Source organism: Theropithecus gelada, chromosome 19 (assembly GCF_003255815.1).
Source record: "Theropithecus gelada isolate Dixy chromosome 19, Tgel_1.0, whole genome shotgun sequence".
NCBI lineage: Eukaryota > Metazoa > Chordata > Mammalia > Primates > Cercopithecidae > Theropithecus > Theropithecus gelada.
Genome location: NC_037687.1, coordinates 24,349,003 through 24,373,642, shown reverse-complemented (window position 1 = coordinate 24,373,642; position 24,640 = coordinate 24,349,003). Strand labels below are relative to the sequence as shown.

The 24,640-nt window shown below is 47.1% G+C and overlaps 1 protein-coding gene across 7 annotated transcripts in view; it reads right to left on the bottom strand.

Moving 5' to 3' along the window:
* Window positions 1–24,640, bottom strand: part of SAE1 (SUMO1 activating enzyme subunit 1) — an 83,386-nt gene that overhangs the window by 6,278 nt on the left and 52,468 nt on the right. For 4 of the 7 annotated variants that reach the window (XM_025365741.1, XM_025365739.1, XM_025365740.1 and 1 more), the window contains exons 7-8: window positions 3,997–4,141; window positions 431–500 (exon numbers count right to left, since the gene is read on the bottom strand). The exons of 1 other annotated variant lie outside the window; for it this stretch is intronic. In XM_025365741.1, coding sequence (XP_025221526.1) covers window positions 431–500; window positions 3,997–4,141 — 215 coding nt within the window. The remainder of the gene's footprint in view (window positions 1–430; window positions 501–3,996; window positions 4,142–24,640) is intronic. 2 more of the 7 variants (XM_025365743.1, XM_025365746.1) reach the window with 2 other exon arrangements.

The window sequence follows — 24,640 nt, the reverse complement described above, 5'->3', positions numbered from 1 at the left end:
AAAAAAAAAAAAAAAAAAAAAAAAAAAAAAAAAAAAAGCACAGGTTCTGGAGCCCCTTTCATGGGCCCCAGTGTCTTCCTCTTAAGTGGGGATCATGATAGTACTCACTATAAGAGCCATGAGAAGCAGAATCCCTGACCAAAACAACAGGCACTGGATAACTAACACAGTTAGGGGAGAGCAGATCACACCTTCGAGGCACTATGGCCAACTGTGCGCTGAGCACAGAGCTGGCACTCCAAGGTCATTTGCTGAACGGCCACCTGGATGGGCCAGAGAAAATGGGATGAGGTGGAAATGGGTAGGGCATGAAACAAAGATGAATGGGGCAAGAGAAACCAGGCAGCTGTCTAAGACAGTTTCCATTCTCTCTGTCAGCACATATACAAAGTCATGGTTAACTATTTTCTGCTCCATAGTGATGTTTTACCTTCACAATTTCCTGTGCCAAAATCCCTCCAACCACCGCACACACTGGGGCCATCTCGGAGAAGCAGTAACTAAAAGAGAAGGAAGACAAGGAAAATGGAGCACTGGGAACAGAACTGTGACCATGACATCTGGAGAATAAAAACAACTCTCCTGAATAAAAACAACTTCTAGCAGGAGGGCCAGATTCAGACAGCAGTGTTAATGCTGGCATCTAGGCATGAAAACGAAATCTGAGCCAGGGGTTCATAAGTGGTTGGAAAAGACCTTTGAACTTTGGCAACCAGAAATTCTTTCACAATACTTTTATTTTTACCTTTATAAGTTAAAGGAAAGACTATATCTGTGCTTCCTATATCTGTCCTAGAGATATCAGATGTTTCAGCGCCCTGGTCACATTCTCGCAATTCTCTTCTTACCCATAATGGGCAGTGGGTTCTATATGCTATTCCCAGACAAATGTCAGGGAGCAGGCCTGTGTTAACATGTAGGAGGCAAGGGAAATTTGAGGCCTGAAATTAAAGTATGAGGGCAGAAAGAGTCTTCACAACCCACATAGAAACCAGCCCTTCTGGGCCAGGATGGGGCATCCAGAGGACAAATTTTAGATGACACAGTCACCTGCCCCTCCAAGTCACCCATCCTAGTGAGCAAATCACTTTATTCCACCACTTCCCCAAAGGAAGTGTGCTCTGCCAGCTCCTACTCCTGAACACAATGGTGTGTGCTCACCAAGCAAACTGGAACACAGACAAGTGAAAGGGAAAGCCTCCCTACAGAACACTACCTCCAGTCTCCCCAGTTTGGTGCACATCCTTCTAGACATTTTTTTTTTGGAGACGGAGTCTCGCTCTGTCACGCAGGCTGGAGTGCAGTGGTGCAATCTCAGCTCACTGCAAGCACCGCCTCCCGGGTTCATGCCACTCTCCAAACTCAGCCTCCCGAGTAGCTGGGACTACAGGCGCCTGCTGCCACACCCGGCTAATTTTTGAATTTTTAGTAGAGACGGGGTTTCACCATGTTGGCCAGGCTGGTCTCGATCTCTTGACCTCATGATCCGCCTGCCTCAGCCTCCCAAAGTGCTGGGATGACAGGTGTGAGCCACCACACCCAGCCCCTTCTAGACGTTTTAAAAAGTGCACAATCTAAATGGATATAATTAGGCCAGGCTTGGTGGCTGATGCCTGTAATCCCAGCACTTTGGGAGGTCGAGGCAGGTGGATCACAAGGTCAAGAGATCGAGACCATCCTGGCCCACATGGTGAAACCCCGTCTCTAATAAAAATACAAAAATTATGTTGACGTGGTGGGGTGCGCCTGTGGTCCCAGCTACTCAGGAGGTTGAGGCAGGGGAATTGCTTGAACCTGGGAGGCATAGGTTGCAGTGAGCTGAGATTGCACAACTACACTCCAGCCTGGTGACAGAGCAAGACTGTCTCAAAAAATAAATAAATAGGTATAATTTTAAACCCAAATATTATCAACTATTACTTGTTCTGTTCCATAACCTATTGAGGGACATTTAAGCTGTTCAACACTGTAATCATACGTCTTGACAATGACACAGGTGTTGAAATAATTCCTTAAGGCAAATTTCTAAATATGTGTGTGTATATGTGTGTGTGTGTGTGTATATATATATAGACTACAAGCACCAGTCATCAATACCCAGTTAATTTTTCTATTTTTTGTAGAGACAGGGTTTCACCACATCGTCAAGGTTGGCCTCAAACTCCTAAGCTCAAAGCAATTTGCCAGCCTCAGCCTCCCAAAATGCTGGGATTATAGGTTTGAGCCACTGCACCAGGACAATCATGGCTTATTGGGTCAGGGAACCACAGGTGCTTCAAAGACCACTGCTGGCCCTAAATGGAGTGGGGTTTGCTGTTGCCTACCTGAAGTTCCCAGCAGGAAGGGAAGAAAGGAGGGACTAGGGACTCTGGCAGACCTTACTGTTGATAAGAAATCAAGGTAGCATGTTGTTGCTAGAGCAAGCACTGTGATGATACCTGGGGTGGGATGTGGGTTGGCTACTTACTACCTGATGCCTAGTACATAATAGCTGCTCAGTAAACTGTAGCCATCATTACTGCTACAAGCTGGAGGCACTGCAAAGCCGAGTTTAGGAAGCCCCTCAAGACATGGAAAGGGAATTAGGGTGAATGCATGATCCCAGAGCTGCTTGAAGGAGATTATGGATGGAGCGTGTGGTGGCTCACGCCTGTAATCTCAGCACTTTGGGACACCAAGGTGGGCGGATCATGTGAGGTCAGGAGTTCGAGACCTGCATGGCCAACATGGAAAACCCCATCTCTACTAAAAATACAAAAAAAATTAGCTGGGCATGGTGGCGGGCACCTGTAATCCCAGCTACTCAAAAGGCTGAGTCAGGAAAATTGCTTGGACCTGAGAGGCAGAGGTTACAGTGAGCCGAGATTGTGTCATTGCACGCCAGCCTGGGCGACAAGAGTCAAACTGTCTCGAAATAAAAAAAAAAAAAGGAGATTGTGACCTAGTCACCATCTGGTCTTCTCCAATCAAATCCTAAGCCTGTTTATGAGAGCAAAGAGGCGGTCACATAAGGTGAAAGCATGCAGTGTCCAAGTGAGAGGATGCTGGGAACTTGGGTGGTTGTGCTGCTGGGGGTATAAATTGATAGGATACCAATGGGGGCAAAGTGGCAATGCCGACCAAATGATAAATTACATCCTTCTGACCCATCAACTCCCTTCCTCCTAATTATCCTGCAGTTATACCTGCACACGTACAACACAAGGTCACACACTACAGTGTTACACAGTTAGAAAAGCCTGTAATCTTTGCCACGGGCCAGGCGCGGTGGCTCACGCCTGTAATCCCAGCACTTTGGAGGCCGAGGCGGGCAGATCACGAGGTCAGGAGATCGAGACCATCCTGGCTAACATGGTGAAACCCCGTCTCTACTAAAAATACAAAATATTAGCCGGGCGTGGTGGCGGGCTCCTGTAGTCCCAGCTACTCGGGAGGCTGAGGCAGGAGAATGGTGTGAACCCGGGAGCCAGAGCTTGCAGTGAACGGAGATTGCGCCACTGTACTCCAGCCTGGGCGACAGAGCAAGACTCTGTCTCAAAACAAAACAAAACAAAACAAAACAAAACAGAAAAGCCAAAACACAACTTGAGTGAGCAGGCAACTGGTTTAATAAACTCCATCGCTTCACACACTGGAATACTGAGGAGCTGTGGAAAGGAGGGAGCAAACTATATACTGATCTGGAGATGTCATCAAGAAATAACAAGATCACGTAAAGTGAAAAAAGGTAGAGAATAGTGTTTACAGATCTTATATTGCCTTGAATTTTGAACGTGCATATAAGATACTTATTGTAAAAATCAGAATCTGCCCCCTCTTTATTTTTTATATATTGCTATTCTAGTGAAGAGGCAGAAGTCGACAGGAGCTAGCAGAATGTGGCAGGGGGCTCTCTGCAGGGCTTTGGGTCTAATAAAAGAGCTCCTCAAATTAAGGCAAATCCTGAAAACAAACTTCATCTGTCCAGACTAAACAGTGATAAATACTGAGACCAACCTGACAAAGTCCTCAGGAAGCAGGTCAGGACTAATACCCAGTGAGTCAAGCACATCATTTCGTATCTGGAGCAACAACTCGGAATCTTCCTCATATGTATCAGAACTGGGATCTCGTCCTTTATCTGTACGGAACTTTAGGAGCACTGGGAAAAAGAAAAAGAAGGCAGGTTATAAAGTCGCTCTTTTTTTTTTTTTTTTTTTTTTTGAGATGGAGGCTCACACTGTCGCCCAGGCTAGAGTGCAATAGCACAATCTTGGCTCACTGCAACCTCTGCCTCCCGGGTTCAAGCGATTCTTCTGCCTCAGCCTCCTGAGTAGCTGGGACTACAGGCACATACCACCATGCCCCGCTAATTTTTGTATATTTAGCAGAGATGGGGTTTCACCATGTTGGTCAGGCTGGTCTCAAACTCCTGACCTCGTGATCTGCCCGCCTCAGCCTCCCAAAGTGCTGGGATTATAGGCGTGAGCCACTGCACCTGGCCACCTTTTTAATTTATTCAACAAACATAGTCAGAGAGGCAATCCAACAATTGTAAACGCAATTTACCTTACTGTGAAAAGTGCTGTGATAGTATAATAGGGGGTCTGACACCCTCTGTAGAGTGGTATTAGGAAGGCTTCCCTGAGGAAACAACAATTCAATGATGTATGAGTTTGAAAGGGGCAGAAAGCAGTGGAAGCTTCCAGTAGAGGAAAAAGGCTCTATTAACACCTGGAAGAGCCAGGTGTGGTGGCTCACAGCTGTAATCCCAGCACTGTGGGAGGCTGAGGCAGGTGGATCACGAGGTCAGGAGTTCGAGACCAGCCTGGTCAACATAGTGAAACCCCATCTCTACTAAAAATACAAAAATTAGCCAGGCGTGGTGGCACACACCTGTACTCCCAGCTACTCGGGAGACTGAGGCAAGAGAATCACTTGAACCCAGGAGGCAGAAGTTGCTGTGAACCAAGATTGTGCCACTGCACTCCAGCCCGGTGAGAGTAAGACTCTGTCTCAAAAAAGTAAAATTAAAAAAAAAAAAGCTGGGCGCGGTGGCTCACGCCTGTAATCCCAGCACTTTGGGAGGCCGAGGTGGGAGGATTACCTGAGATCAGGAGTTCAAGACCAGCCTAGTCAACATGGTGAAACCCTGTCTCTACCAAAAATACAAAAATTAGCCAGGCACCTGTAATCCCAGCTACTTGGGAGGCTGAGGCAGGAGAATCGCTTGAACCCAGGAGGCAGAGGTTGCAGTGAGCCGAGATCGTGCCACTGTACTCCAGCCTGAGCAACAGAGTGAGACTCCATCTCAAACAAAAAAAGGCCCAGAAGAGGCCGAGTGTGGTGGCACACATCTGCAATCCCAACACTTTGGGGGACCGAGGCGTGAGGATCGCTTGAGCCCAGGAGTTTGAGACCACCCTGGGCAACATAGTGAGACCTCACTGCTACTAAAAAAAAAAAAAAAAAAAAAAAAAAATTTAGCCAGGTATGGTGGTGCCTGTAGTCCCAGTTACTCAGGAGGCCAAGGCAGAAGATCACTTGAGCCCAGAAGGTCAAGGCTGTATGAGCAGAGATCTCATCACTGCACTCCAGCCTGGGTGACAGAATGAGACCCTATCAAAAAAAAAAAAGAAAGAAAAAAAGGAAAAGAAAAGGAAAAAGGGAAGGGAGAAGGGAAGGGGAAGGGGAAAAGAAAGGGGAAGGGAAAGGGAAAAGGGGAAGGGGAAGAGGAAGGGGAAGGGGAAGGGAAAGGGGAAGGGACCCAGAAGAGAGATGATAAGGAGTGGGAGGTATGCATTCTAGGCAGGACCAGTTCAAAGGCTGCTTTAGCCAGAAAGGCCAGACAAATACTTAGACCCATCAAACAGGCACGTCATTACAAACAAAACCTCCTTTACTATGAAAACTACCTCAATCCCCATAAACGGATGTTTAATTTTGGTTGTGAACCAGAGGAAAGGTTCAGATGATGGCTGTGAGTCAGAACTATTGTGTAGGAAGACCCCAGTAAGGCTAGAACTTTTATCCCAAACAAAGACAAATAGGAGCAAAAGACTGATTAGGCTGGGTGCAGTGGCTCATGCCTGTAATTCAAGCATTTTGGGAGGCCGAGGCGGGTGGATCTTCTGAGGTCAAGAGTTTGAGACCAGCCTGGTCAACATGGTGAAACCCTGTCTCTACTAAAAATACAACAAATTAGCCAGGCGTGGTGGCAGGCACCTGTAATCTCAGCTACTCAGGAGACTGAGGCAGGAGAATCGCTTGAACCCAGGAGGCAGAGGTTGTAGTGAGCCAAGATCACGCCACTGCACTCCAGCCTGAGCGAAAGAGTGAGATCTCATCTCAGAAAAAAAAAAAACAAAAAAACAAACAAAAAAACACTGGCCAGGTATGGTGGCTCACGTCTGCAATCCCAGCACTTTCGGAGGCTGAGGCGGGCAGATCATGAGGTCAGAGGTTCGAGACCAGCCTGGCCAACATGGTGAAATACTGTCTCTACTAAAAAAATACATAAATTAGCCAGACATGGTGGCGCACACCTATAGTCCCAGGTACTTGGGAGGCTGAGGCAGTAAAATCACTTGAACCTGGAAAGAGGTTGCAATGAGCTGAGATCGTGCCACTGCACTCTGCCTGTGTGATAGAGCAAAACTCCATCTCAAAAAAAAAAAAAAAAAAAAAGACAAAAAAAGACTGATTAACATACCAACACCTTCTAACTGCCCACTACACCTTGTCCACAGGCAACGTGCCTGTGGGTGGGCAGGCATTCTTTCTCCCTACATGCTGCCCAAGGAAAGGGCACAGCCAGTCTCAAGCCTTATCTCTAAGGACAATACTCCTCCCACATCACACAGGATATTTCAGAACAGACATAGAGACATGGATCAGCTTCTAGGCCCACGCCCTGAGTGCGCTGGGACCATATTTCACACCTGGAGACGGGGCTTTACAGTTTGCCAGTTCTTTCATTGATGTCTCTTCCGTATATGTTGACTGAAAAAGTAGACTTATTCAGCAAATTATACTCTCTACCAGGACAAGGGGTTCCTACATAAAAGTTAAGGTAAATTGAAAACTACCAGGAGTTGCTGTGAGGCTCTTTAAAAATGCAAGTATTTGGGCCAGGCACGGTGGCTCACACCTGTAATCCCAGCATTTTGGGAGGCCGAGACAGGCAGATCACGAGGTCGGAGATTGAGACCATCCTGGCTAACACGGTGAAACCCCGTCTCTACTGAAAACACAAAAAAATTAGCCGGGCGTGGTGGCGGGCGCCTGTAGTCCCAGCTACTCGGGAGGCTGAGGCAGGAGAATGGCGTGAACCCAGAAGGCGGAGCTTGCAGTGAGCCGAGATCAACTGGGTGACAGAGCGAGACACTGTCTCAAAAAAAAATAAATAAAAAATAAAAAAAAAGCAAGTATTTGGTACCCACCCCAGACTGAAGCATCAGAGTCACACTTTTTAAAGACCAAATAGTTTTGATAATGAGCAGCCTATGTTGAGGACCATTCTCTAAGTAGAAGTCTCTCCACCAGCCTGGCCAAACATTTACTTTGTGCCAGAGAGACCTGGGTGCTAAAGGTCCAATGTCGAGTGAGTGAATCTTGATCTCTGCAACTGTGAAGGCAATGGGTGGGAGAACAACTGAGGAGGACAGAGTTTTAGAAGCTACAACAGGTGGCTCCACTGAAGCCTGGGAGAAGTTCAGAAATGGGTTATAAAGTGTTCCAAGAAGACCTCAAATCACAGATGCCCAGGTTAAAAAAAAAAGACACACCCTGCTTCTGCACTATGCTTTTCTCAGTGCCAATGTCAAAGGCCCCTGGCCTGTATTTCTCTGGTAACTTTCAGGTGTCCAGTATAGATGGGGCTCTGCACATCAGAGCAGAAGTAATTTCTTTTTTTCTTTTTCTTTTTTTTTTGAGACAGTCTCATTGTCTGTTGCACTCCAGTCTGTTGCCCAGACTGGAGTGCAATGGCACGATCTTGGCTCACTGCAACCTCTGCCTCCCGGGTTCAAGCCATTCTCCTGCCTCAACCTCCCGAGTAGCTGGGATTACAGATGCCTGCAGCCCCACCCAGCTAATTTTTTGTATTTTTGGTAGAGACGGGGTTTCACTAAAAATACATAAATTCCTGGTCTCAAACTCCTGACCTCAGGTGATCCTCCTGCCTTGGCCTCCCAAAGTGCTGGAACTACAGGCATGAGCCACTGCACCCAGCTGGTAATTTCTTTTTAAAAAAAGGAAAGAAGCCAGGCGTGGTGGCTCACGCTTGTAATCCCAGCACTTTGGGAGGCCGAGGCGGGCGGATCACAAGGTCAGGAGATCGAGACCATCCTGGACAACATGGTGAAATGCCGTCTCTACTAAAAATACAAAAAAAAAAAAAAAATTAGCCGGGTGTGGTGGTGGATGCCTGTAGTCCCAGCTACTCGGGAGGCTGAGGCAGGAGAATGGTGTGAATCCATGAGGCGGAGCTTGCAGTGAGCCAAGATTGCACCACTGCACTTCATCCTGGGAAAGAAAAGAAAAAAGCTCCAGAAAACCCATGGACTCTGAATACTGTTTGCTTTCTGAGAATGTTACTCTCTTCTCTTTTTCAAGAACACAGCTTCTGCAACCCTCAATGCTACCTCAACACTTGGTAGCCAACTGAAAGCTATGACAATTGGCCAGGCACAGTGGCTCATGCCTGTAATCCCAGCACTTTGGGAGGCTGAGGCAGGTGGATCACCTGAGGTCAGGAGTTCAAGACCAGCCTGACCAACATGGTGAAACCCCATCTCTACTAAAAATACCAAAACAATTAGCCGGGCATGGTGGCGGGTGCCTGAAATCTATTACTCGGGAGGCTGAGGCAGGAGAATTTCTCGAACCCAGGAGGTGGAGGTTGCAGTGAGCCGATATTGTGCCACTGCCTGAGTGACAAGAGCGAAACTCTGTCTCAAAAAAAAGCTGTAAGGCTGTGACCATCTGGATGCCAGAGAGCACTGATCTGCTACCACCCAAGACTTCTAATTTTGTAGATGTGCTGCTGGTACTCCGATTGTAGTAAATAAATAAATGCAACTGAGTAACCATTTGGGGGCAGGGTAGAGAAATGACCGCAGAAGTGGAAAGTACTGCCTGTTTGGACCAAGCCTCTTTTCCAAAAATGTCCCATAAAATAAAGGAGGCCAAGGCGGGTGGATCACAAAGTCAGGAGTTCAAGACCAGCCTAGCCAAGATGGTAAAACCCTATCTCTATTAAAAATACAAAAATTAGCTGGGTGTGGTAGCAGGCGCTTGTAATCCCAGCTACTGGGGAGGCTGAGGCAAGAGAATCGCTTGAACCTAGGTGGCAGAGGTTATGGTGAGCCGATATCGTGCCACTGCACTCCAACCTGGGTGACGGAGTGAGACTCTTGTCTCAAAAAAAAAAAAAAAAAAAAAAAAGAACAAACAAAAAAACCAAATTAAGTAAATAAATGAATAAAAATAAAGAATCCAGCCATCTGTTAGTATAGCCAAAGCAGAGGATATTACATCAAACGTCGAATGCTAGTCCTGTCAATCACTCCTGAGAGAACAGGGCAACAAGACCCAGAATGGGTATCAACACTGCCTGAGCAGATGGAGGCGATGCTGAGCACGGGCTGCTCATAGGGCATAGTCTGAGGCCCTGCAGCAGTCACGTGGCAACTGAGGCTGCCTGCTTTCCAGGTGCAAGGTGGTGGACAGTGGCAGGAGTCCTGTGCTAGATGGCTCTTCTTATTTCTGTGTCACTGGGACAGAGGCACCAACTGTCACATGGGACCAACAAGAGGTGATTTTTTTTCAGCTGTTACCACAAAGCTTTTCATCTTTTGGTTTGAAAACATAGCTGTGGGAGTACCAAAGCCCAAAGCGTTATAGTGCCTACTATGTGCCAGACACCATACTAAACATTTCACATGCATTAGCACTCATGGAATCTTCACAATAACCTGGGGTAATTATTATCACCCTTCCTACTGGTTTTTATTGTTGTTGTTGTTTTGAGACAGAGTCTCGCTCTGTCGCCTAGGCTAGATTGCAGTGGCATGCTCTCAGCTCACTGCAACCTCTGTCTCCTGGGTTCGAGTGACTCTCCTGCCTCGGGCTCCCCAGTAGCTGGGACTATAGGCACCCACAGCCATGGCCAGATAACTTCTGTATTTTTAGTAGTGACAGGGCTTCACTATGTTAAACTTCTGACTTTAAGTGATCCTTCTGCCTCAGCCTCCCAAAGTGCTAGGATTATAGGCATGACCCACTACGCCCGGCCTACCCTTCCCACTTTGCAGATCAGGAAACTGAAGTTCAGAAACATTAAACGACTTGGTCACTGTAACTCCCAAGTACTGGAGCAGAAATGTAAACTCAAATCTAGCTTCAGAAACTGTACTTCTTAACCCTAATGGAATCCAAAAGAAACTGCAGGTCCATACGGGGACACAGCACCTAGGATTCCAAGTGGTCTGGTTCTTTGCTACCCACCTCAGGGGATCCCCCATTTGATCATGTTTTTGTCAAATGCATTTTTCCAGATGGGCCTTGCCTCTGTTAATTTCAAGCTGTAAGTTCAGTGGGTGAGAAGTGGGGATGGAGGTCATACAAAACCTTGCCCATCAATCTTGAGAGAGTAAGACCAGGAATAAATAGGATGGCATTAAGAGCAGGAGCAAAGGCAGCGGCAGCTGGCCCTGCTGTTTCTCTGGGCCCCTTGCCTGTTCCTGGTGCAGTTCGGCTGGACGAGGGCCGGCAGGCTGGCACCGTCCACATACCTCGCTGACCACATCTGAAGTCCTTGCAGGGCCTCTGGGAAGGGGGCCAATCAGTCCAGCCACTTATTTGCAGCAAAACAAACAGAAGCTGTCTTTTTTCACTCTTTCTCGAAGGTCAGACTCCAGTTAGCAGCAGTGGAGGGGGGCAGGAAGAAACCCTTGTTTTTGACAGGCAGCAGCCTCAGAACTGACCCTAGCCCCTGACAAGTTCTTGCTTATTAAATTCTCCTCTTTGTTCTGCTTTATGCCCCGCCCGAAGAGCCAGTGCACACACATACCACTGTTGACTCTGCATTTCTGAAGAGCACCTCCCACCAGTTTACACATTATAAAACTGTTCCGTTAAGATCAAACACTGTCAGGAATAGAGAGCTGCTTCACCAAAAGATGACTCATCAAATCGTATCAAAACACTGCACAAAATTAGAGTTCCAAACTTGATTAACTTCATCTGAACCTTTTAATCAACTCAGGTTGCTGAAGTCTGGGGGGATGACATTCATCGCTGGAGATGATGGGCTAGTGTCTGGGCTTAGGTTCAGGACTTGCCCATGTAATGGAAAAGGCCAACTTTGGAAAAGAGAAACCAAGCACAGTTTCACATATTTAAAAGAAAAAACTGTGGATATGTGGATATACTACCACCTTTACAAAATAATGTAAGCACTCAAATTCAAATTTAATCTCAGTTCATAACATCAGGTTAGAGCTATAACAGGAATCTGGACAGCAACATTATTAATCACTGTTTGTTACATAAACTATTACATTTAACTATTATGCCTAAATTTATTCACCAAGGCTACTGAATAAACCACTATTTTAATAGGAAGAAAATGAAGTCACTGTCACAAATTAGCCCCTAATTGCTGGCCCCCAACACAGTTTCAATTGTGGGGGGTAGGGGAGCTGAATCTATATCAAAACTTCATTTACCTGAGAAAGGCCTAAAGTTTTTCGGTGCCAGATACCTCAGCCCCAATTCTCTGGCTCCCTGCGGCTGAACATAGACTCCTCCTCAGGGTTGGCTTTTTTTTTTTTTTTTTTTTTAGACAGAGTCTCTTGCTCTGTCACCCAGGCTGGAGTGCAGTGGCGCAATCTTTGCTCACTGCAACCTCTGCCTCCTGGGTCCCAGCGATTCTACTGCCTCAGCCTCCTGAGTAGCTGGGATTACAGGTGCCCACCACCACGCCCGGCTAATTTTTGTATATATATACATTTTTTACTAGAGATGGGGTTTCACCATGTTGGCCAGGCTGGTCTCAAACTCCTGACCTCGTGATCTACCTGTCTCAGCCTCCCAAAGTGCTGGGATTACAGGCGTGAGCCACTGTGCCCGGCTCCAGGGTTGGCTCACTTTATGGAGAGTTGCTATCTCTGGAAACAGCCTGGTAATCTGCTCCACTCCCAGGTGACATAAATTTCCAGAAAAAAATGCAAAGTATGGTAGTCCTCTTATCCAACAGCCTACTTCCTAAGGCAAAGCCCTGGGCCTGACATTCAGTCAATTGTTCATTCAATAAATATACACTGAGCAATGACTGTGCCAGGTGCTGGGCTGGGCAGGCAAGGGCAGAATGATCTGTCCTCTCACAGTATTTCAGAGGGCAATCAACAAAAACTACACAGGAGATAACAAAATGTCCTAACTGGAAAAGGGGCTTTGAGAGAGCCTCAGGGGGGTGCAAAGAGGTGCCTTGTCAAGTGACCAGGCCCTCCACAATTGGCAGAACCACCTCGGTCCTCACAGTCCCTGAATATCTGTCTGTCCCGTACTCTGCACCTTCTCTCTGCAAAACCTGTCCCTGGCCTGGAGAGCTTTCCAACTGGAGGGCAGCAGGGAAGAGCACAGCTCTAGACTCCCTATTCTTTCACTTACTGTGACCTTGGGCAAGTGACAAGGACCCTGAGCCTCCTCTGCAAAATGGGAATCCCAAGGGCACTTATGGGGTTTGAAGATTAAATGAACCAATACATGTAAAGCACCCAAGAGTGCCTGGGGCAATATCTTCCAGGTCTGTCACTGCTCTTAAGCAAAGTGCAGAAACCCAGCTCACACTCGCCCTAGAAAAGCTGACACTTGCTGTGGTGACCTGTGCCACACAGTAGCTCATTTAGCTGTATTACCATTAATTCAGCTGTGAGCTCTGGACACAACACTGCCTCAGACCTCCCTGTCTCCTGACATTCACTCCCAGCACCCTGTTTTTCCCTCAGACACTCTTACGCACAGTTTGTGATTTTTTTTTCTTTCTTTTTTTTTTTTTGAGACACGGCTTCAGTCTGTCACCCAGGCTAGAGTGAGCGGCACAATCTCAGCTAATTGCAGCCTGGACCTCCTGAACTCAAGTGATCCTCCTGCCTCAGCCTCCCAAATAGCTGGGACTACAGGCATGCACCACCACACCTGGCTCGTTTTTTATTTTTTGTAGAGACGGGGTCTCACCATGTTGCCCAGGCTGGTCTCAAACTCCTGAGCTCAAGTTGTCTACCTGCCTTAGTCTCTGAAAGTGCTGGGATTACAAGCATGAGCCACCACACCCAGCCCAGTTTGTGGTTTTATATTCACCTGTGGAAATGAATTAGTACAAGGATTGGCTTGTCTCCTCCATTAGATTTTTATGCTCTGTGGGGCAGAGGCCATGTCTGTTTGTTCACTACTACTATATATCTGACACCTGGCACAGGGCTTGCTCCATAGCTGGCACTGAAAAAATATGTTACACAGGAAGCCTGTTTGAAGAATAAAGGATAACTAGGGGAGAAGGGCTCATGACAAAGTGACACAGGCCGGGCAATCCAGAGGCCAGGCGCGGTGGCTCATGCCTGTAATCCCAGCACTTTGAGAGGCCAAGGCAAGCAGATCAACTGAGGTCAGGAGTTTGAGATCAGCCTGGACAACATGGTGAAACCCTGTCTCTGCTAAAAACACAAAAACAAGCCAGGTATTGTGGCAGGCACCTGTAGTCCCAGCTACTTGGGAGGCTGAGGTACAACAACTGCTTGAACCCTGGAGGCAGAGGCTACGGTGAGCTGAGATTGTGCCACTGCACTCCAGCTGGGTGATAAAGCGAGATCCTGGCTCAGAAAAAAAATAAAGTGACAAGAGCTCCTGGAAATCCAAAGCAGACCTGGTCTGTTACTGACTGAATTGAAAAGTGTTCGAGCTATCTGGGATGGTTCTGTCTCTTAGCAAGTGTTACAAACATGCTACACACGGAATACTCAGCAAGAAAAAAAGGAAACAGCAGCAGCAGATACACAGGGCACCATGTCTGCCCTTAACAGGGAAAAACAATAGGAGTCCCACTTTCACCACTGCATCTGAGGGCTAGGGTGCAGAACAGTCTATAGGTGTGAAGCTCAGAGGAGGGACATAGCTGGGCTGGGGGAGGAGGCAGGGATACTTCATAGAAGCCACCCTGATTCTGGATCTCCTGGCCTCTTACCATTCATGGCATCTTGCCATCTGCTCAGTTTACCTCCACATTACTTTCCTTTGTTTACCTCATTCTGTTTTTCTCTTTAACCCAGAAACTTAAAAGTATGTGTGTGCATGTATATTCATTCATCCATTCTTCAAAAATCACTTCCTGAGCACCTGCTCTCCACCGCTACCCTATGCTAGCTGTGCTGGGGACCCAGAAGCGACCCAGACAGCCCCAGGCCTTGCCCTCACACGTGGAGCTCACAATCTCCAGAGGGCAGGCTCATAAGCCTCTGTCTGTTGCCACAGCCACATGGTGCTTTCATCTCTTTCTCTAGAAAACTTCACCTCTGGAGCAGCCGCCCCTGAAGACTCACTATGAAATGCCCCCTTTTTGTGCTCCAAGTCCTGCCCACGCTTTCGTCTTTGCAGTGAAACCCAGTCTATGGCCTCACCAGGCATCAGCTCAGAAAAGGGAAAGAAGCTGTGCCTCGTTATTTGCATCTGACTCTACTGAAGAGATTCCGAGGTGCCGGATGAAAGTTGTTGATGGGGAAAAGGAGCGTGCACTTTCTCAGAAACAAGCTCAAAAACAAGATGCCATTTTTTGCCTACCAAATTAAAGACCAAGATGACTCAACCCAAGCAAGGCTGAGGGACCTCGAGCGGAGGGGAGCACGAACGCTCAGTGAACCATGTAAAAATGTGGTATTAAGGATCCCTATAAAAGGTCCTGACCTTTACCCACTGAATGAATTACCTATAAATGTTCACTGCAGTGTTGTTTACACAGGATGAGCCCCCCTTATCCAAAATGACAGGGAGCAGAAGTGTTTGAATTTTGGGTATTTTCAGACTTTGAAATATTTGCAATGTGCTTACTGATACAGCACCCCAAATCTAAGAATCTCAAAACCAAAATGCTCCAATGAGCCTTTTTTTTTTTTTTTTTTTTGAGACAGAGTCTCAAAAAAAAACTCCAGTTGCCCAGGCTGGAGTGCAGTGGCAGGATCTCAGCTCACCGCAAGCTCCACCTCCTGCGTTCAAGTGATTCTCCTGCTTCAGCCTCCCTAGTAGCTGGGATTACAGGCACCCACCACTACACCTGGTCAATTTTTGTATTTTTAATAGAGACAGGGTTTCACCATGTTGGTCAGGCTCGTCTTGAACTCCTGACCTCTGGTGATCCACCCACCTCGGCCTCCCAAAGTGCTGGGATTACAGGCATGAGCCACCGCGCCCGGGGCCAATAAGCATTTTTTTGAGTGTTATGTCAGCACTCAAAACATTTCAGATTTTGGGGGCGGAATGCGGTGGCTCATGCCTGTAATCTCAGCACTTTGGGAGGCCGAGGCGAGTGGATCAACTGCGGTCAGGAATTCAAGAGCAGCCTGACCAACGTGGTGAAACCCCGCCTCTACTAAAAATACAAAAACTATATGGGCATGGTGGCAGGCACCTGTAATCCCAGCTACTTGGGAAGCTGAGGCAGGAGAATCGCTTGAACCCAGGAGGTGGAGGCTGCAGTGAGCCGAAATCACGCCATTGCACTCCAGCTTGGGCGACAAGAGCAAGACTCTGTCTGAAAAACAAAAAAACAGAAACAAAAAAGACTGAACAAGGTAGGTACAACTGTTACCACCCCCATTTTAGTGGTAGGAAAACTGAGGCTTAGGAGAGGTTTATGGTCATGACGGATTTAAAAGTCACCACATTCTTAACCTCTATGTTATAGTGTCACCTCTGGAACAGAGACAAAATAGAAGGCATGCCAATTTTTACAAAAATCACTTGAAAATGGATTTGGTGCCCCTAACCTAGAGCCCATCAATTTAGAATAATGTAAACCACCATTTCAGATTAGCCCCAGCCCAATATTCGATTCCTTTCCTTAAAAATGTCAGGCAATTCTGCTGGGCGTGGTGGCTCACACCTGTAAGCACTTTGGGAGGCCGAGACGGGCGGATCACAAGGTCAGGAGATCAAGACCATCCTGGCTAACATGGTGAAATCCCGTCTCTACTAAAATACAAAAAAAATTAGCCAGGCGTGGTGGCGGGTGCCTGTAGTTAGTCCCAGCTACTCGGGAGGCTGAGGCAGGAGAATGGCATGAACCTGGGAGGCGGAGCTTGCAGTGAGCTGAGATTGCACCACTGCACTCCAGCCTGGGTGACAGAGCGAGACTCTGTCTCAAAAAAAAAAAAAAAAGTCAGGTGATTCCAGAGCTTGACTCTCACCTTTAAACTGAAACATTCTAACTAGTATGAAAAAACTAGTTTACAAAAAGAAAAAGGAAAAAAAAAAAATCTAAAAGTCACAGGGAAATAATGTGGAAAACAAGTATAAACTTCCATGGGCCCCTAATGCATTGCTTTGCCAACCACACCCTCTGGTCACAGAACTGTTCTGACAGAGCCCTCTACATTCAGAGCCACCCTGCCTGGTCACAAGCAGCAGGGAGAGAGGGTCTTGTCTCCAGCCCAGCACTTGAGCAGCACATGACCTTGACTCTAGGCATCTGCTGCTCTCTGCCAACCCCTCTTGCCGAGGGAACATGGCACAGGACATTCCCGTGACTGTTGTCTGACAGTCAGAGAAAAGATGTAAGGCTTTAAACAAGAATTGCAGCTGGGCCTTGGGGCCTGTGAGCAGCTCAAACACAGGCTACTGCCAAGGGGGTGGGGGAGTGGGGGAGATGTGGGCCTGCAAAGAAAAACAGCAAGGCAGGTTGCTGACAATGTTGCCCATTATTGTAATCTGATCTTGGTGGACCTCAGTTTCCCATCTGCAAAAGTGGAATAAGAAAATGTCACGAGGCGTCTGTGAAGTTCAGACAAAATAATCATCGTAATGGTATTATTACTAATGCTAATAATTAAAATCTGAGCACTTTGTCAGGCAATGCTTAAACACAAGGCCCTGGGGATGACAGTGTGACAGCTCTGGCTCAAGTCTAGACTCTAACACTTACGGAGTGTGGTGACCCTGGACAAATGACTTAGCCCTTCCAAGATTCAATTTCCTCATGTCAAAACAGGACAAGACCTGATCTAGTAAGGATGTAATGAAGATTTAATATGATCACAATGCATGTAAAGTACATGAACCGGCCAGGCACAGTGGCTCACGCCTGTAATCCCAGCACTTTGGGAGGCCAAGGTGGGTAGATCACCTGAGGTCAAGAGTTCGAGACCAGCCTGGCCAACATGGTGAAACCCCATCTTTACTAAAATACAAAAATTAGCCAGACATGGTGGTGGGCACCTGTAATCCCAGCTACTCAGGAGGCTGAGGCAGGAGAATTGCTTGAACCTGGGAGGCGGAGGTTGCAGTGAGCCAAGATCGCACCACTGCACTCCAGCCTGGGTGACAGAATGAGACTGTTCCCCCCTCCCCCCCAAAAAAGAGAGAGAGACAGGGTATTGCTGTGTTGCCCATGTTGGTCTTGGACTACTGGCCTCAAGCAATCCTCCCACTTTGGCCTCCCAAAGGGCTGGGATTATAAGCATGAGCCACGGCACCCCACCTGTAACCAAGAGCTATTAATTTACAATGTGTGCCAGGCCTTGATCTAATCCTTCCAGTACTGTGTGGCATAGACTTGCTGCTGAACCTCTCTTGCAGACTGAGGAGCAGAGTCGGTGACTAACCAGTTCTGTTCTCTCATGAGCTCTCTGCTGTAAGGCACGGAGTCGCATTTGTGGGTCACCTCTGCCCTTCCCCTCACCTCTCCTGTTTGCAGGGTGGTGCCTTCTTCCTTTCTGAATGACTGTGGTCTGCATTCTCTACCACTGATAAGGCAGTGGTGTGCACACACGCACACACCACACACACATACACACAACTATGCTTTTTTTTCCTTTTCCTTACAAATTATTTTTAAACATCTGTGGTCATGACAACAGCAAATCAACAAGCACTCAGCTGCTGCCCCATCATCGGAACCCATTTCCCTGTGGCTGTCTCCTTCTCAGCAGTTTTTGTCATTACTGGACACCAAAAACCCACTGGGGAAACGTCATACCCAAATAGCGATGGCTGCCTATGGCCTGCTTTGCAAAGGTTACAAGTTCTAAAATAAGAAGTTTCTTCTGAAGAGAACTAATCACCAAATCAAGCCAGCATCCAAAGACAAAGTCATTTAAAAATCACAAAACAGGAAAGTTGGGAGTGTGAATGAGGGGAAATTGAAGAATGAGGAAAGAAAGTTTTCTAAATTATCTAACAGGCTGGGTGCAGTGGCTCACGTCTGTAATCCCAATGCTTTGGGAGGCAGAAGTGAGAGGATCACTTGAGCCCAGGAGTTCAAGACCAGCCTAGGCCACAAAGTGAGGCCTCTTTACAAAAAAAATTTAAAGTAATCCCAGCACTTTGGGAGGCCGAGGCAGGCGGATCACAAGGTCAGGAGATCGAGACCACAGTGAAACCCCGTCTCTACTAAAAATACAAAAAATTAGCCGGGCACGGTGGCGGGCGCCTGTAGTCCCAGCTACTCAGGAGGCTGAGGCAGGAGAATGGCGTGAACCCAGGAGGCGGAGCTTGCAGTGAGCCGAGATCACGCCACTGCACTCCAACCTGGGCGACAGCGTGAGACTCCGTCTCAAAAAAAAAAAAAAATTTAAAAATTTGCCTACAAGAATCCCAACTACTCAGAAGGGTGATGTGGGAGGATCACTTGAGTCCAGGAAGTTGAGGCTGCAATGAGCTGTGATCATACCACTACACTATAGCCTTAGAGCAAGACTCTGTCTTTAAAAAAAAATTATGTAAAATTAAAAAGTGGCCAGGCGCAGTGGCTCACACTTATAATCCCAGCACTTTGGGATGCTGAGGTGGGAGGATCACCTGAGGCTAGTAGTTCGAGACCAGCCTGCGAAACCCCATCTCTACTTAAAATACAAAAATAAGCCAGGCGTGGTGGCGCACCCCTATAATCCCAGCTACTCAGGAGGCTGAGGTGAGCGAATCCCTGGAACCTGGGACTCAGAGGTTGCAGTGAGCTGAGATCGCGCCACTGCACTCCAGCCTGGGTGCCAGAGCGAGACTATCTCAAAAATAAAAATAAATTAAAAAGGAGAAAACAGAACTATTTCTAAAGCTCTCCTATACATGATCACTGAGAGTAAAAGGTTATTATCATCTCCCACATTCTTTTTTTGGGACGGTGTCTGGCTTTGTCACCTAGGTGACAGTGCAGTGGCGTGACCTTGGTTCACTACAACCTCTGCCTCCTGGGTTCAACCAATTCTTCCGCCTCAGGCTCCAAAGTAGCTGGGATTACAGGCACACGCCACCACGCCCAGATAACTTTTGTATTTTAGTAGAGAGGGGGTTTCACCCTGTGGGCCAGGCCAGTTTGAAACTCCTGGCCTCAGGTAATCTGCCCGCCTCGGCAGTTGTGCGGCTGTGCAATCACAACTCACTGCAGCTTCAACCTCCTGGGCTCAATGGATCCTCCCATCTCATCCTCTCGAGTAGCTAGGACTACAGGCATGCACCACCGTATCTGGCTAACTTTTGTATTTTTTGTAGAGATGCGGTCTCGCTTTGTTTTCCAGGCTGGTCTTGAAACTCCTGGGCGCAAGTGATCAATTTGCCTCAGCTTCCCAAAATATTGGCATTTATAGGGGTGCACCACCAGGCATAGCATAAAAGCATGTGATAAGGAAACATCTCCACTGTTTCACCACAAACTGTTTTGATTTTAGCATCTTGATTCTTCAAAGAATTGTTACTACTATGGTGATAGTCAAAGATAGATTTTGTTATCTTCATAATTCCTTGTTTATATTAATTGATTATTTTTCTTGTTCTTCTGACATGCTACCACACCCAGCTAATTTTTGTATTTTGAGTACAGATGGGGTTTCACCATGATGCCCAGGCCCTGAAGTACTGGATTATAGGCATGAGCCACCATGCCAAGCCTGATCGACCAATTTCTCTTCACCCTTTTTTTTTTTTTTTTTTGAGATGGAGTCTCGCTCTGTTGCCCAGGCTGGAGTGCAGTGGCCGGATCTCAGCTCACTGCAAGCTCCGCCTCCCGGGTTTACACCATTCTCCTGCCTAACCCTGCCGAGTAGCTGGGACTACAGACGTCCGCCACCTCGCCCTGCTAGTTTTTTTGTATTTTTAGTAGAGACGGGGTTTCACCGTGTTAGCCAGGATGGTCTCGATCTCCTGACCTCGTGATCCGCCCGTCTCGGCCTCCCAAAGTGCTAGGATTACAGGCTTGAGCCACCGCGCCCAGCCCCTTATCATTCTTAGAGCACTTCCTTACTTTCTGGCATAGCAGAAATCACCTGTAATTTTCCTACCCCAGCACTGGAATCAGCCATTTCTCCAAGGAACCCTGGTTTCTGTTTAGTGGGGAAAGGTATTAACATCTTGGCATGAGTGCATTCAGTGCTTCTGGGATGTCTCTGGGCATAAACCCTCTCAACAAATAGTTCTAGGAAATAAACACGTGTAAAAGTGGATATGCATACACACATACATATTGCTACATCTACATATAAGAAACCATGAGTTCATCTAGATAACTTCAATTCCAATCCAATACCACATGTTTCCTTCTAGCCTTTCTCACTGTCCATATTCATAGGAACATTCCTTTCTGACAATAAGAAAACTTGATTCTCATTATCTACACTACATTTATCTATCTGCTCAATCTTAGAAGAAACAGTAAGTAGTTTCAGAATTGCTAACCCATACCACTGTGAAAAACCTACTAGGCCAGGCAAAGTGGCTCACACGTGTAATCCCAACACTTTGGGCAGGAGGCTCACTTCAGCCCAGGAGACAGAGACTATCCCTGGGCAACACAGTTAGACCCGTCTCTACAAATAATACCAAAATCACCTGGGTGTGGTATTGCATGCCTGTAATCCCTACTACTTGCCTATAATCCCAGCTACTTGGGAGGCTGTGACGTGAGGATCACTTGAGCTGGGAGGGAGAAGCTGCAATGAGTTATGATCATGCCACTGCACTCCAGCCTGGGGTACAGAGCAAGACCTCATCTCAAAACAAAAACCCTACTAAGTAGAGTTCAATATTTATTTAGAGTTTTTCTCTTTTTTTGAGACACAGTCTCACTCTTTCCCCCAGGCTGGAGTGCAGTGGTGCGATCTCAGCTCACTGCAAGCTCCGTTTCCTGGGTTCACATCATTCTCCTGCCTCACCCTCCCGAGTAGCTGGGAATACAGGCGCTCACCAACACGCCCGGCTAATTTTTTGTATTTTTAGTAGAGACGGGGTTTCACCATGTTAGCCAGGATGGTCTCGATCCTGACTTTGTATTCCGCCCATCTCCGCCTCCCAAAGTGTTGGGATTACAGGCGTGAGCCACTGCACCCGGCCTTTTTTTTTTTTTTTTTTTTTTAAGATACTCTGTCGCCCAGGCTGGAGTGCAATGGCAGGACCTCAGTTCACCGCAACCTCTGCTTACAGGGTTCAAGCAATTCTCCTGCCTCAGCCTTCCCAGTAGCTGGGATTACAGGAGCGTGCCACCACGCCTGGCTAATTTTTTTGTATTTTAGTAGAGATGGGGTTTCACCGTGTTGCCCAGGCTGGTCTCAAACTCCTGAGCTCAGGCAATCCACCTGCCTCAGCCTCTCAAAGTGCTAGGATTACAGTTATGAGCCATCGTGATTGGCTAGATTTTTTCCTTTACTTTGAGGGTATACAGTCAAAATACTATATTCAACAGCTACTTGGGTTAGCTCCTTTTTCCTCCCTGCTTCAGTGCACAAATGTAATTTAAAATACAGTAATTAATACATTTTAAGAGAAAAACACGTTGGGCGTGGTGGTTCACGCCTGTAATCCCAGCACTCTGGGAGGCCGAGGCGGGCAGATCACGAGGCCAGGAGATCGAAACCATCCTGGCTAACACGATGAAACCCCGTCTCTACTAAAAATACAAAAAATCAGTTGGGCATGGTGGCGGATGCCTGTAGTCCCAGCTACTCGGGAGGCTGAGGCAGAAGAATGGTGCGAACTCAGGAGGAGGAGCTTGCAGTGAGCCGAGATCGTGCCACTGCACTTCAGCCTGGGCAACAGAGTGAGACTCCGTCTCAAAAAAAAAAGAAAAAGAAAAAGGAAAAAGAAAACCACAGGCTGGCCGCCACAGCTCATGCCTATAAACTCAGTACTTTGCGAAGCCGAGGTGCATGGATCACTTGAGGTCAAGAGTTCAAGACCAGCCTGGCCAACATGGTGAAACTCCATCTCTACTAAAAATACAAAAATTAGCCAGGCATGGTGGCGTGTGCCTGTGATCCCCGCTACTTGGAGGCTGAGGCAGAAGAATCACATGAATCTAAAAGGCGGAGGGTGCAATGAGTTGAGATTGCACCTGCAACTCCAGCCTGGGCAATAAAGCTAGACTCTGTCTCAAACATAAAATACAATAAGGCTGGGCGCGGTGGCCGAGATCGCGCCACTGCACTCCAGCCTGGGTGACAGAGCAAGACTCCGTCTCAAAAATAAAAAATAAAATAAAATAAACATAAACATAAACAAGTAAGCAAAGGCTTTGGCCTGGGAAATGGGTTTCCCTTTCCTATGGTAGTACTTTCCCTTAACTTGGCTGTTTTCTGAGAAACCTGGGTGGTATAGAAAAAATGCAGACATGCAAGTCACTCCTGGTTACCTGGATTCAGTAACATGAGCTAGAAGCAGGGACTCTGCATTTTTCAACTGTTTCCTGGGTGATTATCATAGATAGATAGATAGACAGATAGATAGATAGACAGGCAGATAGATAGATTTTTTTTTTTGGAGACGAAGTCTTGCCCTGTCATCAGGCTGGAGTGCAGTGGCGCTAACCTCAGCTCACTGCAACCTCTGCCTCCCAGGTTCAAGTGATTCTCCTCCCTCCTCCTGCCAAGTAGCTGGGACTACAGGTGCATACCACCATGCCCAGCTAATTTTTGTATTTTTAGTAGAGACGGGGTTTCACTGTGTTGGCCAGGATGGTCTTGATCTCTTGTCCTCATGATCTGCCCGCCTCAGTCTCCCAAAGTGCTGGGATTACAGGCATGAGCCACTGCGCCCGGCCAGATTCTGATATTCTATCAATAGGGAAACCACTGGTCCGCTCTCTCTAAGCTCCAGTCCCTCTGAGGCTCAGCCTCTGTCCTGCTGGCCCTGGGCATGTGTTGCTCTGCAATATTCTTCCCTCTTTCCCACCTGGCAAATACCTGTTCTGCAAAATATAGCTCAGATCTCCCCTCCTCTGTCAAGACTTCACAACTCCCCAGAGATGGCCAGACCTTCAGTTTCCTAAGCTCAAATAATAAAATACTTTTGATTATTATGGAATAATGCAAATGTATTTAAAAACAGAACAATGAGCCAGGCATGGTGGTGCTTTCCTATAGCCCCTCTTTGGGAAACTGAGGTGAGAGATTTCTTGAGGCCAGGAGTTCAAGATCAGCCTGGGCAACATAGCAAGACCCCCCCGGTCCCAATCTGTACAAACAAATTTTTAAAAATAGCTGGGCATGGTGGCACACGCCTGTAGTCCCAGCTACTTTGCAGGTCGAGATGAAAGGATAACCTGAGCCCAGGAGTTCAAGGTTATAGTGAGCTATGACTGTGCCACTGCACTCCGGCCTGGAAAGCAGAGCAAGACCCTGTTTTGGGGGGAAAAACAAACAAACAAAAACCGAGAACAACACATGATAGTTTCTATAGCCCTCTGTTATGGCTGTCCTCACAAGGAGTAGAATTATTTGTTTGTATTTTACATCGGCAAGGAGACTTATTCTATTCCTCTTCCTCTGACGAGTCCCAGCCATGAGATCTGGTACATAGCAGGTGCTCACAAAATGTTTGGTCTAAGAATATTTTCAGCTTCAATTCTGTGGCTCAAAGATGGTCTAAGTACTTTTCCATAACTCATCAGAACAGAGACTGAGCAAGTTAAGATTGCCAAGAATTCTCTGATAAGTATTCTCCTCTTGAGATGAAGTCCATTTCTTCCTGCTCTAGGCTAAACCTGTATGTTATTGTTCATGCTGGTAAGTGAATGCTGTTTCCATACCAGACTTGATATTTTTAGCACTCCTGTTATGATAAACTCACAGTAACCTCAAAAAGAACAAATCAAAGTCAACTTTTTGCCACAGGAAACCAGCTCACGCTTATTGTTTTGCAACATGCCATGGGAGAATAATAAAAAGATGAGACCTTTTGCTCATAGATGGCGAGGCCAACTCTCAAGACAGTGGAAAAATGCAGCAGGAAGCATTCAGTCTGGCCACTAACTTATTTTTTTTTTTTTTTTTTTTTTTGAGACGGAGTCTCGCTCTGTCGCCCAGGCTGGAGTGCAGTGGCGCGATCTCGGCTCACTGCAAGCTCCGCCTCCCGGGTTCACGCCATTCTCCTGCCTCAGCCTCCCGAGTAGCTGGGACTACAGGCGCCCACA